This window comes from Nanorana parkeri, unplaced genomic scaffold, assembly GCF_000935625.1.
Source record: "Nanorana parkeri isolate BGI_ZX_2015 unplaced genomic scaffold, ASM93562v1 scaffold19, whole genome shotgun sequence".
Classification (NCBI taxonomy): Eukaryota; Metazoa; Chordata; class Amphibia; order Anura; family Dicroglossidae; genus Nanorana; species Nanorana parkeri.
This window is the reverse complement of record NW_017306287.1, coordinates 2,873,418-2,891,761: the sequence shown is the minus strand read 5'-3', so window position 1 is coordinate 2,891,761 and position 18,344 is coordinate 2,873,418. Positions and strand designations below refer to the sequence as shown.

Genomic DNA, 18,344 nt, shown 5'->3' with positions numbered 1-18,344 from the left:
GAGCTCTCCAATCAGCAGAGAGCAAGAACTTTGCCGTTTGCAGAGCCACAGGGGTGTGTCAAACCTCTGCAGAGAGGCTGCTGCTTCCACACAGAGAGCAAGGGTTCTGCTATGCAGCTGCTGGCAAGGCACAGGCTTTTCTACTCAGGCTGTGGCCGCTGTCTAAAGAAAATTAACTATAAAGGTGCCCATACACCTTACCAATATCGGCCGACTTGCGTATGCAATCGCGTTTTCGTCCGATATTCGTAAGGTTGATGGGCAGTGTACAACCTCAAATACTGTACAATCCATCGACTTTTGACTATCCAGCAGGTTAGAAAACTTCGATCGATTGTACGATTTTCGCAAGGTTGGTGGCGTTCAAAATTCGTACGATTAACACCGCTCATGCGCAAACGAAAATCCGTGCAGGCGATTACCGCAATACGTCTAGGTGTTTTTTTTTAAATTACTGCTAATTGAACCTTGCGATAATCGGGGGCAGGATGGGGCCGCCGTACGAAAACCGTACGAGGGTTCGATCATCGGACGAAAAGTTTCATCCGATGATCGCAAGGTGTATGGGCAGCTTAAAAACACGTATAAGTAAGTTATTTCTAGCCGTGTCCAATGAGAATTGAGAGCGACTGTCACATGGCTGAAAATAAAGATACTTATCTTTGTGTAAAGGTTCATGAATTGAGCCTTGTGTCTCTCTACAGCAGTCTGACACGCCTCCCGTGAGTCACTTTCTCCAATGAGCAGGGAGTGTGCGCTTTGCTGATTGGACAGCGCTAGTTGTGACTCAGCAAAGGGCGTGTTGGACCACCGCAGAGAGATCACAGTTTTTTTTTTTAAACTGCACATTGATGAAGTTACAGAGGAATATATAGGATATTAAATCTCAATTTGTAGACAGGCCCTTATGGTGCTCACCTCAAATCGCTCTTGTTCCACCCGATTTTCGCAAGGTTGGTGGCATTTCCGTACGTCAAAATTCGTACGATTAACACTGCTCATGCGCAAACGAAAATATGTGCAGGCGATTACCGCGATTCGTCCAGTTGTTTGTTTTAAATACTGCTGATTGAACCTTGCGATAATCAGGGCAGGATGGGGCCGCCGTACGAATATCGTACGACGGTTCGATCATCGGACGAAAAGTTTAGTCCGATGATCGCAAGGTGTATGGGCAGCTTTAGACTTTGAACATCTTTTGCGTTGATACACCTGGAAAGTATGAAGCTGATTCAACCTGGAAATCTAATTGGGCTTTAGTGAAGTACTGAGAGGTACAAGACATCTGAGACTCAGCATAAAAACCTTTCTCAATTATGAGTACACATACATTGCAATTGCATTATGAGTCTTTCATTTAATTGGTTTGAACCCGGCTTCTATAAGAGTTAATAAAAAAATGATTTTAAATTAATAAATGTCTGCATTACCCATCCTTCTGGAATATCAATCAGAGTTACTATAAGGATATCAGACTATAAGAGGATTACTCACTGCTACAGTGACTCATTCTGCTTATAGGGTCACATAACACTTGACATGTTGATGTAAAATGTGACAGTAGAGTACAATTTTACCTGTACGGTATTCTGCTGGGTTTTCAATGACACAAGTTAAGTATGTTACAATGTACAGGTCACATGAAAAAAACATTGACCTTCAATCTTGTTGACAGTTAATAGAATCATTGCTTATGGTACCTACTTATAGATAGACGTGTCATGAATGCCCATTGTCCGTGAGTCATCTATGACTTGGTTTTGTTAAACCACAACTGCAGAAAATGCTACCCAGGATTTAATGCACATCTCTCCTAAGAACTAAAACTGGGCCAACTTAAAGCTGATTTCCAGGCAAACAGCTATTAATAGATAAGTATAGATACAAAGAAAGTAGTAGGGGCACTTGTGGGTCTTATATGTACGAACAGGAGTTTATTGTGTCCTACAGGTGTGGGCCCCTTAACTAAAGTGCACAGGATACCACACAGGAGATGGTAGGTACACCTGAGAGATGTAGGCCTACAGCAGGTTCTTCTGGGAATGGAGCACAGTGATGAGGAGCTGGTATCTGAAAATGCAGTATGCTGACCTCGTTGGGTTTATGTCACATCAAAGTGCTGAAGAATGGACCCACATGAAAGCAGGTGATGAAGGATACCTCAAGGCGGAAAGTCTAAGGGCCAGACATTGTTCACCAGGCTTACAAGGGTTTGGACTCATGACCCCTGTGTTCACCCTTCTCTAGGCACCACAGATTAAAGAGCACATGGATCAGGCGCACACCAGGTAGTGATGAACTGGAGCAGATGGCAGGACTGTGGGCCAGAACAAGCAGGGCAGTGGCCAAAGGTTAGGGCAGGCAATGGACACGATAGGTCGGGATACAAGCCAAAGATCAGGGCAGGCAGCAGACACAGATAACCAGTAGACATGTGTGATTTGTTTCATTATGAATCAAAATTCGGAAAAATTTTCAAACATTCGGACACATCCGAATTTCCGAATCCCAATGCATCCGAATGTGTTCGAATCCGAATTTCCATTTTCGAATTTCGTTCAAAAACGAAACTGAATATGACCTTTCTGGCCAATCAGATGTGTTTTTTCGGTTTAATGCATCAGCATGGGTCTGAACACAAATTTTCGTTACGCCAACATGGGTGCCATATACAATATACAGTATACATATAATACTAAAGTTTAAACTTCTAGACCCAAATGGCATTCGGGATCCAAATTTCCACATTGCATTGGGGAGCTCCCGAATGCCATTTAGGTCTAGGAGCCTCCGCTTTAGTAATATATGTAAATGGCTCCCAGACCCGAATGGCATTCGGGAGCTCCCAAATGCATTTTGGTAATTCGGATTCCGAATGCTATTCGAGTGTAATAGATTCAGCTTTTGTATTAATATCTGTATATGGTTTTCTGTGGTAGTCGCAATGAATATTCGTACGTAAACTTATCCGAAACTAACAAAATTCGATTTTCGTCTAAATCCGAAACCCGAACCGAATTGAATTTCGGATCCGCATCCCGAAATATCCAAACCAAATTTTTCCGCAGCTTACATGTCTAATAATGAGGATAAAAGCCAAAAGCCAGGACACACCGTGGACATAGATAACTAGGATACAAGCTGAAGGTCAGTGCAGGCAGCGGGGCAGAGATAACCAGGATACAAGCCAGAGAGCAGGGCAAGCAGCAGATAGAGATACAAGCCAGAGGTTAGTACACAAAAGTTGATAGGATACGGACTAGATAAAACAGACCTGCTCACCAGGGGCTTTGCAGCTAGCTAGTAGCACGTGCCTTTTCTGCTGGGAGCTGTGACGAATTTAAACCTCCTGATCAGATGGAAAAGACTGGGCCAATTGGTCACCGTCTGTGGGAAAGCCCTGCAAAGATTGGCTGTGGCCGTGATACTCCAGGTAAAACCCAGGGCCAGAAGTGCATACCATAGAGGTAGATGCAATGCTAGAATGGGAGAGATAAGTAGTGCTGATAGTATTTTAGTGTCCTATCTACCAAAGGATTTTTAATTCAGCACATGGGCTTATCATAGCCTGTTTCAGAGTCTTATCATAGCCTGTTTATGCTTCACTTTGGGTTGTCACTATTGCCGGTGATAAGGTGGAGATTTGGTTAGCACTCTTGCCTTAACCTGAATATGAAAATAGGTGTTTACTGATAGAAACACTTATTGTTTTAAGGATCCAACTTCAATTTGTGGTCATCATTATAATCATCCCTGTGCCCAGGATGGAAACACAACAGCAAAAATAAATGTAAAAATGTCATTTGTTTGCTCTAGCTGTCAATAAGAGGTACAGCTGGAGCTTATGAAAAAACGCATAGTGAATATAAATCTGTATATAAAAAAATAGACTCAACAAATAGATAATTAGACTGTAATAAACGTTCTACAGCATATTTACATGCTGCATGAATTATTATCCCTGTTTATCGCTGTCTTGACTGTCATTCAAAAAAAAAAAAAAAGGAGGTTGCCCTCTGCTCCTGTATTCATCAGTGTGGCATGCCAGCAGCAGAATCCATCCCTGGCAGATCGTTGTGAAAACAGCCATCATCCCCGGAGAGTTTATCTCCACCACTCTGATGACAATAATGTAAATACGCTCACGTGAAATATGCTATATATTTAACATCGCAATTCGGTAATGTAATGGGACTGATTGTAATTATGGTAACACATCCCAAGTTACAATATGTCATAAACATACCATTACGTTAAAGGTACAAATAATCAATAACACATAAACCAGCAAAAAGATAATTATGCATACATTAAGCTATTTCTGTTCATAGAAAAACATTATAAAAAGGCAAGATTATAAATTTGTGGGGCGCTCCAGGTAGCCGGCCCTCCCGTGCCGGGCCCCATTGGGTCAGCAGGGGGGCCTGGGCTTGGGTTGGAAGATGCCGCTACTCAGAAGCTCTCTCCTCCCTACTGGGAGCCGGGTGCAGGCTGCTGTCTGTGTCCCCTCCGATCCCCGCTGCTCTCTCCCACCTGTATCAGAAAAGGCAGCGGAAATCAGAGGGAACACAGAGCCGATCCAGCTGTTGGCGCCCAGCCGAGAGAGCAGTGACAAGAGGAGTCCGGATGTGAAGCGGGGCTGTCAGGATGGAGAGTGGAGCAGTGTGAGGAGGGGTGAAGCTTCAGGATGCCGAGTGGATGTGAAATTTTTGCTGATCCTTCCGTGTACAGAGCAAACACCACAGTGATCAGTACTGATCACTCGAGTTTGTAAAAAACTGAGGACATAGTAAGCTTACTTTGTCCCCAGTTATGAATGAGCAGGAAGTGCTACACATCACTTCCTGTTCATTCATGACTGGGGAACATAGTTATCGCTTACTCAGTTTCTGAATGGACAAGAGGACTGAGTACAGAGGCTTCCTGTCCATTCATAGCTGGGCAGAGTACTATGTCCCCTCAGTTTGTGAATAAACAAATGAACAGGAAGCCTCTGTACTAAGTGCTTCTGTTCATTCATGATGGTGCTGTAGAAAAAGAGACTTTGGGTCCTCAATCTTTTTTCTATTTCAAGAGGGAAATATCCGGGGTCTAGACCCTTAATATTTCTCAGATGCCCCCTACAGTAAAGTAAAACAAAAGAAAAATAATGATAATAAAAAAAAGAAAAAATAGTCACCCCCCCTCCCACACACACACACGCATAACATGTGAGGCAGGGGGGTGCAATACTTGCTTTGCCTGTATATTGCGCTTTATAATGCATTATTGCTGGGTTTTGTAGTCCTCTATAGCTGGTGGTATTCTGCATTGCGCTGTATAGAGGACTACAAGACCCAGCAATAATGCATTATTACAGTGTATAATGTATTGCTGGGATTTGTAGTCCTCTATAGCTGATGGTATATTGATGGTATATTGCTCTGTATAATATACAGTACAGCGCAATGTACCTTCAGCTATAGAGGACTACAAATCCCACTATCCCAGCAATACATTATAGAGCACCATGTGTGGGAAAGTGCAGGCTTACCTGAGCAGTTTTCCAGCAACTTGCTTCAGAGATCGGGACTGTCTTCTTCTCCCCACGTCCCTGTGCTGATTGTGGATGTGGGGATGTGCATGAGGCGGGGAGGAGGTTCGACGTGTGGAGCGTGGATGCCGGCGGGCAGGTCTGGCAGCGGCAAGCATGAGGCGGGGAGGAGGTGCGGCGTGTGGAGCGTGGATGCCAGCAGGCGGGTCTGGCAGTGGCAAGCATGAGACGTGAAGGAGGTGCGACGTGTGTAGTGTGAATGCCGGCGGGTCTGGCAGTGGCAAGCATGAGACGTGAAGGAGGTGCGACGTGTGTAGTGTGAATGCCGGCGGGTCTGGCAGTGGCAAGCATGAGACGTGAAGGAGGTGCGACGTGTGTAGTGTGAATGCCGGCGGGTCTGGCAGTGGCAAGCATGAGACGTGAAGGAGGTGCGACGTGTGTAGTGTGAATGCCGGCGGGTCTGGCAGTGGCAAGCATGAGACGTGAAGGAGGTGCGACGTGTGTAGTGTGAATGCCGGCGGGTCTGGCAGTGGCAAGCATGAGACGTGAAGGAGGTGCGACGTGTGTAGTGTGAATGCCGGCGGGTCTGGCAGTGGCAAGCATGAGACGTGAAGGAGGTGCGACGTGTGTAGTGTGAATGCCGGCGGGTCTGGCAGTGGCAAGCATGAGACGTGAAGGAGGTGCGACGTGTGTAGTGTGAATGCCGGCGGGTCTGGCAGTGGCAAGCATGAGACGTGAAGGAGGTGCGACGTGTGTAGTGTGAATGCCGGCGGGTCTGGCAGTGGCAAGCATGAGACGTGAAGGAGGTGCGACGTGTGTAGTGTGAATGCCGGCGGGTCTGGCAGTGGCAAGCATGAGACGTGAAGGAGGTGCGACGTGTGTAGTGTGAATGCCGGCGGGTCTGGCAGTGGCAAGCATGAGACGTGAAGGAGGTGCGACGTGTGTAGTGTGAATGCCGGCGGGTCTGGCAGTGGCAAGCATGAGACGTGAAGGAGGTGCGACGTGTGTAGTGTGAATGCCGGCGGGTCTGGCAGTGGCAAGCATGAGACGTGAAGGAGGTGCGACGTGTGTAGTGTGAATGCCGGCGGGTCTGGCAGTGGCAAGCATGAGACGTGAAGGAGGTGCGACGTGTGTAGTGTGAATGCCGGCGGGTCTGGCAGTGGCAAGCATGAGACGTGAAGGAGGTGCGACGTGTGTAGTGTGAATGCCGGCGGGTCTGGCAGTGGCAAGCATGAGACGTGAAGGAGGTGCGACGTGTGTAGTGTGAATGCCGGCGGGTCTGGCAGTGGCAAGCATGAGACGTGAAGGAGGTGCGACGTGTGTAGTGTGAATGCCGGCGGGTCTGGCAGTGGCAAGCATGAGACGTGAAGGAGGTGCGACGTGTGTAGTGTGAATGCCGGCGGGTCTGGCAGTGGCAAGCATGAGACGTGAAGGAGGTGCGACGTGTGTAGTGTGAATGCCGGCGGGTCTGGCAGTGGCAAGCATGAGACGTGAAGGAGGTGCGACGTGTGTAGTGTGAATGCCGGCGGGTCTGGCAGTGGCAAGCATGAGACGTGAAGGAGGTGCGACGTGTGTAGTGTGAATGCCGGCGGGTCTGGCAGTGGCAAGCATGAGACGTGAAGGAGGTGCGACGTGTGTAGTGTGAATGCCGGCGGGTCTGGCAGTGGCAAGCATGAGACGTGAAGGAGGTGCGACGTGTGTAGTGTGAATGCCGGCGGGTCTGGCAGTGGCAAGCATGAGACGTGAAGGAGGTGCGACGTGTGTAGTGTGAATGCCGGCGGGTCTGGCAGTGGCAAGCATGAGACGTGAAGGAGGTGCGACGTGTGTAGTGTGAATGCCGGCGGGTCTGGCAGTGGCAAGCATGAGACGTGAAGGAGGTGCGACGTGTGTAGTGTGAATGCCGGCGGGGCTGGCAGTGGCAAGCATGAGGCGGGGAGGAGGTGCGGCGTGTGGAGCGTGGATGTGGGCGGGCAGGTCTGGCAGGGGCAAGCTTGAGGTGGGGAGGAGGTGCAGCATGTGGAGCGTGGATGTGTTCGGACAGGTCTGGCAGCAGCAAGCGTGAGGCGGGGAGGAGGTGCGGCGTGTGGAGCGTGGATGTGGGCGGGCAGGTCTGACAGTGGCAAGCGTGAGGTGGGGAGGAGGTGTGGCACGCGGTGTGTGTGAAGTCGTGAACAGGGCCAACTAATTGAAAGATGATTAATCGATGATTGACAATGTTATCTAACAGCGTGGGAGACGAGAGGCCGCACTTTTGGTGGATGCAGGGGTCAGGTGAATATTAAAAAAAAAGGTTTATTTTATGTACACAGGGATAAAATGTCCCTGGATAATATATTTTAAAAACTATGTCGCCTTACCTTGGCCTGGTGGTCAGTGGGGGGCCCGCCCGCATCCGATGTGGCCGCTCGGTCCTCAAGGGGGTCCTCGGAAGGCCCCAACCGGCTGCCCTCTACAGCGCCTGATTAGAGGACTGTGTCTGCCTGATCCAGCCAGCCAGGATCGCATACAGAGGCGATCCGGGCTGGCTGGACCAGGTAGAGGCGGCCCTCTAATCAGGCATGGTAGAGGGCCCCCTGCTGGGGCCTCCCGAACAACCCCTTGCGGAGCAGCGGCCGCGCCGATCACAGAGCCGCATCGGATGCGGCGGGCCGGCCGGGTGCAGGTGGCAGCGGAGATCGAGGGGCAGTTTGTGACGGCATCGCAGAGGCCCGGGGGGCAATTGCCACCCTGCCCCCCGGCCCAGTCCACCCCTGCATGTATATCAGCAGTCCTAGGTGGTTCATGGCTCCTGGATTCTATGGGTTCCTCTGATCGCCTTCCCCTGCTGACCTGACAAGCTGCTCTCTCTGTGGCCTTCTATGCTGTCCCCACATCTCTCTGGCCTATCCAACTTTATCCTAAATGCTTCTTTTCACTCACATGAGGAATCCATGATTGGTCCAAACAACATAATCATATCTATCTCACAACAGTGATTGGAATGCAACTGAAGTCTCTTTGAAATAATATCACCTATATTTTTAAGGTTTCAATTATTTGTTCAGCTCCATTCTGTCTCCGAGAAGGGAATGTATTTTATAATTCCATTCATATCTGGGTGGCATACATTCAGTACGTCCGGTTGGTTAGTTATATTTCTTATATGAACCCTCTATAATATATACTTCTAAATATATTTTTCATTTGGGGCTCGACATTTTTTTACACTGGGACTCAATGCTGCATCATGCTTTGGCCAAATGAAATGCTGTCAAGTTCTCCAGTTGTCTGATTGCTTCTCATCTGCCTTTGAGGGGCGTTTTACTGGGACATCCTACTAAAACATTTAATGTGAAAATGGCTTAATGTAGCTTATTGTACCATAATGTGCCTAAACCTCAATTAATTGCAACTGGCCGGAGCCAGCCGTGAGATCGGCTAGTTCCACCCAGCTATCAGTTGCGAGGCCGGCCGTTCAGCCCGCTTCGGGGTTCACCACGGCTCAGTCGAGCCGAAGCATATCCCTTCGGCTCGACTAACTTCGGGAGCTGTATGGGCTATAGTGAACCGAAGGGCTCCGGCAGCCAAAGCTAGCAATTGATTGAGGTTTAGGCACATTATGATACATTAAGCTTGTTTTACATTAAGCTAAGTGTTTTAGGATTGCCATAAAATAGTTTAATGTGAATAACTTTTGGTATGTTTTATCAAATGACCCAAAATCTTCAGAATATGTTGGCATAGAGTCTTGTAGTATGGGAAGTTTGGGGGAAATCGATTAGCATCTAAGTTGTTTTTTGTACGTTAAGCCACATTAAGCTCCCCAAAAAACAAGCTTAATGTCACCTTAAGCCATTTACACATTAAATATTTTAGGATGTCCCCGTATTCCCATATAAAATATATATTGAATTAAGACTTTCTCCTACAGATTGGCCAAGGCCACGCTGACACTAATTCCGCTTTTTGGGATTCACGAAGTTGTGTTCATCTTCGCCACAGACGAGCAAACATCAGGGACTCTGCGATATGTCAAAGTCTTCTTCAACCTATTCTTCAGTTCTTTTCAGGTGAGCTTTGCTATAAGTAAAATGTGGATTATTTAAACTAAATTCACACGAGTTTTCCTGCAAACTGCAATGATCTCAGTCTTATGCGTTGGAGTACATGAGCTGGTTCTGGAAAAATCCAATTCTAAGTGAAATCTTTTTTTGTCCCTGAAGTTGATGTGTTAGAAGCAGAAAAAATGGGCAATCTTAAGGATATGAGCGACTTTGACACAGGCCAAACTGTGATAACCAGACGCAACTCCAAAACTGCAGCTCTCGTGGGATGTTCCCGGTCTGCGGTGGTCAGGACTTGCCAGACGTGGGCCAAGGACGGAAAATCAGTGAACCTGCAATAGGGTCATGGACAGCCAAGGCTCATTGATGCACGTGGGGAGCGAAGGCTGGCCTGTGTAGTCCAATCTAATAGAAGAGCTTCTGGAGCTCAAATTGCTGAAACAGTTATTGCTGGTTCTGATAGAAAGGTGTCTGAACACAGTGAATTGCAGTCTGTTACGTATGGTGCTGAGTAGCCACAGACCAGTCAGGGTGCTCATACTGCCCTGTGTCCACTGCCCAAAGCACCTACAATGGGCACGTAAGCATCAGAACTGGACCACAAAATAATGGAAGAATGTGGCCTGGTTTGAATCATCACGCTTTCTTTTACATCATGTGGAGGGCAGGTGCATGTGTGTCGCTTACCTGGGGAAGAGATGGCACCAAGATGCACTATGGGAAAAAGGCATGCCGGCAGTGTGATGCTTTGGGAAATGTTCTGCTGGGAAACCTTGGGTGCTGACATTCATGTGGATGTTACTTTGACACGTACCACCGACCTAAACATTGTTGCTGGTCAAGTACACCCCTTCATGGAAACGGTATTCCCTTAAGGGGAATGGCCTCTTTCAGCAGGATGGGACCAGCCACACTGAAAAAATGGTTCACGAATGGTTGCGGTGTTGACTTGGCCTCCAAATTCTTTAGATCTTAATCCAATCGAGCATCTGTGGGATGTTCTGGAAAAACAAGTCCGACCCGTGGAGGCCTCACCTCACAACTTACAGGACTTAATGGATCTTCTACTGATGGCTTGGTGCCAAATACCACAGCATACCTTCTGGAGGTCTAGTGGAGTCCATGCTGGGACGGGTTAGGAAAAGGGGGACCTACTCAATATTAGACGGGTGACTACAATGTTATGTCTGATTGGTTTGTGTAAATATAACATTAGCTTAAGCCAACAGAATTATATAGTTCACTTTTATTCTCTTACAGGGTTTCCTGGTCGCTGTGCTGTACTGCTTTGCCAATAAAGAGGTGAGTGGATGCAAGCAGCGGTCAATTATCTACAGCTAGAGCAGGAACAACAATTCTTTATTCAGACATATGAATTAAGTCACATGGTAAAGTCTGACTGTGCAATCTATTTTAGATCTCCCAACAGCCATGTAGGGCTATTGATTCAAATTGTTTAGGTAGACCCTCACATTATATCATTTTGGCAATTCCCCAACAGAATGTACAGTCAGATTGTAGCATGCATGGTCAGCTTGAAGTAGAAATGAAGCCACGCTCTGGACATTCAAATCTTAACAAGCACTGAATAAGCTTTAAGACCAGCATCCAATCAGATTGTTCAGGTATTCTGAGAGCCAGCGGGGCCGACTAGCAAGATACTGAACCTTGGCCCAGCGGGAGATTCCTCCATCCACGCAGTGTAGCGTAGATGGAGGAATTTGTGGCACTTTTTCCATCTGACCATAGAAAATCTGCAGATCTATAGGTGTATGGCCAGCTTTAAGAGCTTAAGGCAGGTGAGGTCACCCAAGCACAGCACTCCATGTAAAGCTGGGCGAATTACATTTGCAGGGATTAAATCACCAATAGATGACAATGAGGAGAATAGGAATTTTCCACTATCATTGGTGCCATCAAGTGGCGGCATTTCCATGCAAACTGCATTTGCTGAGCTTTACGCTGGGTGAAAGATTTATACATCAGCCTCTACGTGTACTACTTCCAATGTCATCTACACTGCAAAGATAAAGTCAGTGTTCATCTCCAATTCCAAATACTTTATTATTGCCTAATTATACAAGATTGATTTATGCATTTACAAGAGACACTTCCTAAATAATCCTTTGTAGGACATTGTAACCTTTCATACACATTAATAGGCAGTCAGTGTTCAGTTACTGGTATGAAACCATAATCCAGGTTTTTCACAAAGGCAGAGTACTCATGGATAGAGTTGTGGAACTGTCACAACCTAAAATAAATCAGGTTAAAAGGGGCCCTGTCACAGGTTCTCTTTCTTCTCTGACACCCCATTCTTATATAGCATTTATAAAGCTCCAACACTTTAAAAAATAAAGGGAGACAGTACAGTTACAATACAGTAGGACTAAGAGGGCCCTGCTCGTAAGAGCTTACAATGTAAAAAGATCGCCAAGCCCTAATCCTGTGTACACTTCATGTTGGAGCTTACATGCAGTTAATGCTTTCCTCCCCTCTCTCATATGATTTTTTTGGGGCATGAGAACTGCATTCTGGGAGGAAGTCACATGCTCCCCCAAACCCAGAAGCATCAAGTATTTGTGAAGGGATCTGGGGAAGTAGAGAGGACACAGATTGAGTGTTGTTCTTCCAAGAGAACCTGTCACTTTGCCCTGAATGGGCATAATACAATGTTTTTAACTACATAGACGTCTCTGTATTTTCTCCCTCTTAGGTCAAGTATGAAATACGAAAGAAATGGCAGATGTGGAAAATGAACAGGCCGGCCTTGTGCCTTCGATGACCTATCATAAAAGATATTGGACGCTCTATGTGAGCCTGTCACTATGGAACTGAGGGGTCAGAACTCAGTCACATTATTGATACCGGACAGCAGTGACTACTACTCCTGCTCTTAGGCCTCCATAACAATGGAGGTCATCAGGCTAATGCAAAGCAAGCACTCAGGTAAAGACATGGAGTGGCATGGAGTGCTTACCAGTACGGTGTAGCAACACGTCGTCTCCAAAGCCATTCAACCAAATGTAGCTACAGAGTACTTTTCAGAGATAATTGTAACAAAATGGCTGACTTCTTCACTTGAAGGCCTGGAGCACTTGGGTCAGTGGACAACTCTGTGACAAAGGAACAAGCCTGATTTGAAGAGGAGTGTGATCCGAATTCTAACTTGAAATTTAAGTGTGCCAGTACAGTGCCAATATTTGTGTGACTCGTTTCCTCACACAAAAATTGTTCCTTTTCTTGAATTGAACTGACAAGAAGAGGGACTAAAATGTATCTAACTATATAGGCATAGATGCAAATGTAAGATCAGGAAAATACCACATTATGGCCATTTAGATAAAGCTGAGGAGCATGGGAAATAAATACTTCTTTCCTATGCTCCAGCTAGTGGCCATATTGTGGTATTTTCCAGATACTAAATTCGACCTGAAAACAAAATATTTGAAGAACGTTCATTTTTGCCTCCATTCACATAGAACGAATGTTGCCAGTGTCCCATGAGACAAATGGCTCTGAAAATTGTATAGAAATACACCCCATAGGGCTGAATACCAAAGTATGAGCCTCCTGCACTTTCTTTACTCCCATACTGCTTCTTTCAGCTGCTGGGAACAAAGAAATCACATTGCATAGGGTCTTGAGAAGTATGTAGCTCATTCCCTTACTTCTCACGTGGCAGCACTAGTGCTATTGCATGGAAGCAGACTTTGTAAGCTCTGACTGCAGCAACTCAGAGCTTACACTGACTGTCTTCACTCCTGATGGCTGAACGGAGAAATGGAAGGGGCAAAGAAAGGAGAATATAGGCTTTAATGTGGTGGAAGCAGGGAAAGACAATGGACAATATGAACATACCCGGGCTTATTTGTCACCCATCAATATTTGACTACTAAACATCAACTGTCTTTGAAACAGAGAACTGATAAAATCGAAAAAAAACCAAAGAGTCCCCAAAACGATTGTTGTGTCACTTATTTAATCCTGCCACTTGCAGAATGAGTATTATCCAGCAACCGAATGCTTAATTATGCTGGCCAAGCTTTTCAATAAAACAGTCTTGTAAACCATCCCTGTCATTGAGATTGTGGCCTGCTGCGTCTTCTTCCATACATTTCAGTAGAACTTCACCGTGAGTTGCAGTCTGCCACTGTCACCGCCAACCCAGGGACCAAGAAGTGCCCGGCTGGCTCACTAAGCGGAGGAGAGCAGAGGTGGGCACCATGCCCTGGGGTCTGTCATCTTCGGGGTGGAAAGCATCACCCATCGTCTGAGGTACAGTAAGAAAGGCTCCTGGAAGAAGGTGGAAAACAAACATCAAATGTTCATTAATAAATATCCGGATGAACAGTTTTTGATTATTTAAACTAAAATGCTTATTCAGTCAGTGCACAGGACAATGATGACGTGCAAGGTGTAGCAGCCGACAACAACCAAAATCCATCTCCTAACTAGCCTGACTGGAGTAAACTGAATTCGGATTGGTTGTTGAGGGTTTCAGTATGTTAATTATCATTTGTACTAGCCAACAAAATAAACTTGTATGGCTAAACTTTTTTTATACCAGAAATCTCACGGACCAACGTGCAAACGCACTGCAGATCAGAGGCTCCAAGTCCAGAAATCTTACAAAGCATGGGTCCATGCTCCCTCATCACCAGGGAGCCAGCCTCCCAACCAAGCGGGGCAGCGTGTAATGACTCCCTGCCAGGCTTCCTGATTGGCCAGCTTCCTGACTGATCAGGAAGCCCGGGCGGCGAGTCATTACCAGTCCCCAGCTTCCTGATGGCCAGAAAGCCGGCTTCATGGTGAGAAGGGAGCATGGAGTCCCGGGTAATCAGGAAGCCGGGCAGTGAGTCATTACATGCTGCCCGACTTCCTTAATGGGACTTCCGGTATCGGCAAGTACAGAATTTTTTTTTTTTTATCAGTACTCAATAGTTTAAAGTATATCTGAAGCCAAAACAACCCTACACACACAAAAATGGGTTTTTGTATTCCTTATTCAAAACTTCAACATTTCTTTTGCCTTTTGATATAATGTAAACGTGAAGTAAACAACATAGGGGAGGGTGGGGGGACCCAGCATTAAGATATGCTGTGCAAATGTGCCAAGTAGCATAACTGCGTTCCCAATAATGGAACTCCCTGGATGGAAGAAGAAATCAGAAGCAGTAAAAGTTTATTAACTCTCACTTTCTTGCATCAGTAAAAGGGTCAACTCACTCAAAGGTGGTGTAATACTGTAGTTCTGGAGGGATGCCGATTGGCTTCCTAGGTCTTGGATATAGCAACTCCCCCCCTCCAGCCTCTAAAATAAATTGGTATCAGCTGTGAGTGGATCGACTTTTTAATGACATCATATTCCTTTAGACCTCCTAAGGCATGAGGCCCAAAATCAAAGTCATTCTATTTAAGGGAATCCATTCCATTAGAGCTGACCCCTTCCATGCTACTATGAGAATCTCTTTAATCACCGATAAAGAGATTACTGTATAAACAGCAAAATGCGGAACAGTAGAACCTGTTGAGGAAAGGCGGTCGACAGATCTAAGTTGAGTATACACATTACAACAGGGGTAGGCAACCTTCACACTCCAGCTGTTGTGGAACTACAAGTCCCATGATGCATTGCAAGGCTCTGACAGCCACAGACATAACTCCCAGATGCAGATGCATGTTGGGATTTGTAGTTTTGGCACAGCTGGAGTGCCAAGGTTGCCTACCCCTGCATTACAATATCCTTTAGATCAACAGTATAGTGTAAGGCCTGCCTCATGGATACAAACTGACGGATATAGTATAATCGGTCTGTAATGGTTATGGCCAGCTTTAGGCTGCTTCTGGGATTTGTTGAATTTGGCTGTCACGATGCTTCCAGTCCCTTTACCTCCTTGCTCAGGGGTCTGGCCATTTGTGTCGTCCTTTATCGGATGATCTCAGCTTTTCTAGGTTTTCCTGTACTGCTTGGACTGCCTTTTCTGTAAAGGGAAGAAGCTGTAAGTATTCCCATAGGCAGATTACAGACAGGTCACATCACAAATAGGCTGATGCTTACCCAGTACGGCAGTGCTTTCCTCTAGGGAGGATGACAGCTCCAGCATGCTCATAGACTTCAATGGGATTGCATTTCCAGCATGAGGTCCTGACAAAGACAAACAATAATGTAATCTACAGCGCAGCACAACACCAGGCTTTACAGAACATAGTGTAGGCTCTGAGCTTCCCCTGAAAATCTCCTAATCCCCCCTTCCCTTTCCCTTGTAGCCCTGACTGGCAGCATTTTATTTTTTCATTTAGGTTGGTCACATGACACCTCAGGATCCTTTTTGCCAGGCTGGGTGCCCACATTATTGGGAGGACGGTGCTGATGCAATTATGTCTGCAGCACTCTTTGAACCAGTACTCTCTGCATGAAGGGCGCAGCAGTGATCCCCCTCAGGGGGGGGGGGGGGGGGGGGCGTGTGCCCCGGGTGGGGGGGGGGGGGGGGGGGGGGGGGACCATGACATCTTGCACGCATGTACAGTATGTTCTCAATCTTCCACGTTGAACGGCGTCCGTGTTTTATTTAACACAGAAGACTGAGAAGTCATGTGGCAAAGACGAGGTACTCTGGGAGGCAACTCCAGACTGAAGGAGAGTACTGCGACCAGGGTTTTCTTTTTTTAAAGCTGGACTCTGGGATAGTTCTGAATCTTGGCCATTATTTCCTGCTACTAAGTACATTTAAAGGGTTGTGTTGTTTTTTTTTTTTTAAACTCTATAGTTCTTGTGACGTGTGCTGTGACTTCATCGCAGCTACTGCAGGGCAACCAGAGGAATCAAGCAAGCGGTGATGACACATCCATGTGGTGTGCAGCCCCACAAGTACAAATCCTATCCTGGCATCAGAATTGTAGTTCTCAATGATGTGATTGTGGTTTATTTGTTGACGAACCCAAGTGTGTCAGTCATGGTCTCCTGTCTATGTCTGTCAATCAAATGACAGTGGACAGCTAAGACCAGGAGTCAGACTCCTGGGTCCTCCCACTACAGTGAGTGGCAACCTAATTACATTGTCGCTCACCAATGAATTACATTGGGGATGGAAGAAGACCGGTGGCACGAGAAATAACGGGCACAGCTCCCCCCGGTCTTACTGAAAGCCTTTTATTAATTACTCAAGTATAAACTTCTCAGTGTCTTGATAAAGATATATGAAAACAAGACCTGTCAGATTTCTTCTTCTTCAGGCTTTATAGAGTTATAAAACGGTAATGTGAAAAGTCAATAAAAAGGATCCTAAAGTGCCATCTGCTGGCAGAACAAAACAAGGCACTCAAATGCGATTTTATCATCCAGACAAAAAAACATAAAATTCCTTTTAAGAGACTCTGGTGGTTCCTGGAATTCACCGATGAGTCTAGAATGCAAGAGTGCCTTTGTCCACATATTTGACCAAATCATAGCTCTTCACTCCATATCATCATTGGGTACATGTTGTACCCTTCGACATCTTACCTGCTGGCCTGGAGGGAGTTGTCCTTGTTCTTACTGCGTTTGCTTTGCCCAGGTGATGAGAGAGCTCTTCCTGGCAATTCCTGTGACATATAGAAACAAAATCATTAACAAATCACACATTTCAGCAATATACATTTCAATGCAGCACATGAAGTCAAAAGATAGTTTCTTCATATCGTACAGATTTTTAAAGGTTAAAACGACCCCATAACGGATTGTCTCAAATTTGGTGGATGTCAGCTGTCTGCACCTTATCTCAGCACTGAGGGGAAAAAAAACTACCAACTGGAAATCCTGGCCTATTCCAAGGGCATAACTACATGAAGCTAAGGTATATAAATCTCCATGGATGCAAAGCATACTTTTAGAAGGGGGGGGGGGGGGGGGGACAAAATACAAGGGCAGACACAAGCCATGGTCAAAGGAGACAAGGGCAGACACAAGCCATGGTCAAAGGAGACAAGGGCAGACACAAGCCATGGTCAAAGGAGACAAGGGCAGACACAAGCCATGGTCAAAGGAGACAAGGGCAGACACAAGCCATGGTCAAAGGAGACAAGGGCAGACACAAGCCATGGTCAAAGGAGACAAGGGCAGACACAAGCCATGGTCAAAGGAGACAAGGGCAGACACAAGCCATGGTCAAAGGAGACAAGGGCAGACACAAGCCATGGTCAAAGGAGACAAGGGCAGACACAAGCCATGGTCAAAGGAGACAAGGGCAGACACAAGCCATGGTCAAAGGAGACAAGGGCAGACACAAGCCATGGTCAAAGGAGACAAGGGCAGACACAAGCCATGGTCAAAGGAGACAAGGGCAGACACAAGCCATGGTCAAAAGGAGACAAGGGCAGACACAAGCCATGGTCAAAAGGAGACAAGGGCAGACACAAGCCATGGTCAAGGAAGGCAAGGTGAGACAAAAGCCAGGGTCAGGGTAGACAAAAGGCATGGTCAAGGAAAGACAAGGGGAGACACAAGCCATGGTCAATGGAAACCAGGGGAGACACAAGCTATGGTCACAGGGTGGACATTAAACTAGTAGTCGACATGCTCAGTTAGGAGATACTGAGAAGGAACAATCACATACAGGGACAGAAATTCAGAACTCTACACATGTACAGCAGTTATGGGTATTGAAGAGCTATTAAAAAAGAGAATGTCTATTAATGTATATTGCAACACATGGCATTTAGTAATTTAAGTTAAACTCTAGGCAGATACAAAAGCATACATTAATGCACATTGTATGAAATAATACCTA

The 18,344-nt window shown here is 46.3% G+C and overlaps 2 protein-coding genes across 2 annotated transcripts in view; one reads left to right on the top strand and one right to left on the bottom strand.

Annotated features, from left to right (window-relative positions):
- The window catches only part of LOC108791094 (glucagon receptor-like), a 48,035-nt gene extending 35,636 nt beyond the window's left edge, over positions 1 to 12,399 (top strand). Inside the window, exons 11-13 of the mRNA XM_018561481.1 lie at positions 9,444 to 9,582; positions 10,837 to 10,878; positions 12,293 to 12,399. Of these exons, the coding sequence (XP_018416983.1) occupies positions 9,444 to 9,582; positions 10,837 to 10,878; positions 12,293 to 12,361 (250 nt within the window). The 3' untranslated portion in view covers positions 12,362 to 12,399. The remainder of the gene's footprint in view (positions 1 to 9,443; positions 9,583 to 10,836; positions 10,879 to 12,292) is intronic.
- Positions 12,400 to 13,662: 1,263 nt separating this feature from the next.
- The window catches only part of ANKS3 (ankyrin repeat and sterile alpha motif domain containing 3), a 20,711-nt gene continuing 16,029 nt past the window's right edge, over positions 13,663 to 18,344 (bottom strand). Inside the window, exons 13-16 of the mRNA XM_018561233.1 lie at positions 17,081 to 17,160; positions 15,638 to 15,724; positions 15,470 to 15,560; positions 13,663 to 13,872 (exon numbers count right to left, since the gene is read on the bottom strand). Of these exons, the coding sequence (XP_018416735.1) occupies positions 15,478 to 15,560; positions 15,638 to 15,724; positions 17,081 to 17,160 (250 nt within the window). The 3' untranslated portion in view covers positions 13,663 to 13,872; positions 15,470 to 15,477. The remainder of the gene's footprint in view (positions 13,873 to 15,469; positions 15,561 to 15,637; positions 15,725 to 17,080; positions 17,161 to 18,344) is intronic.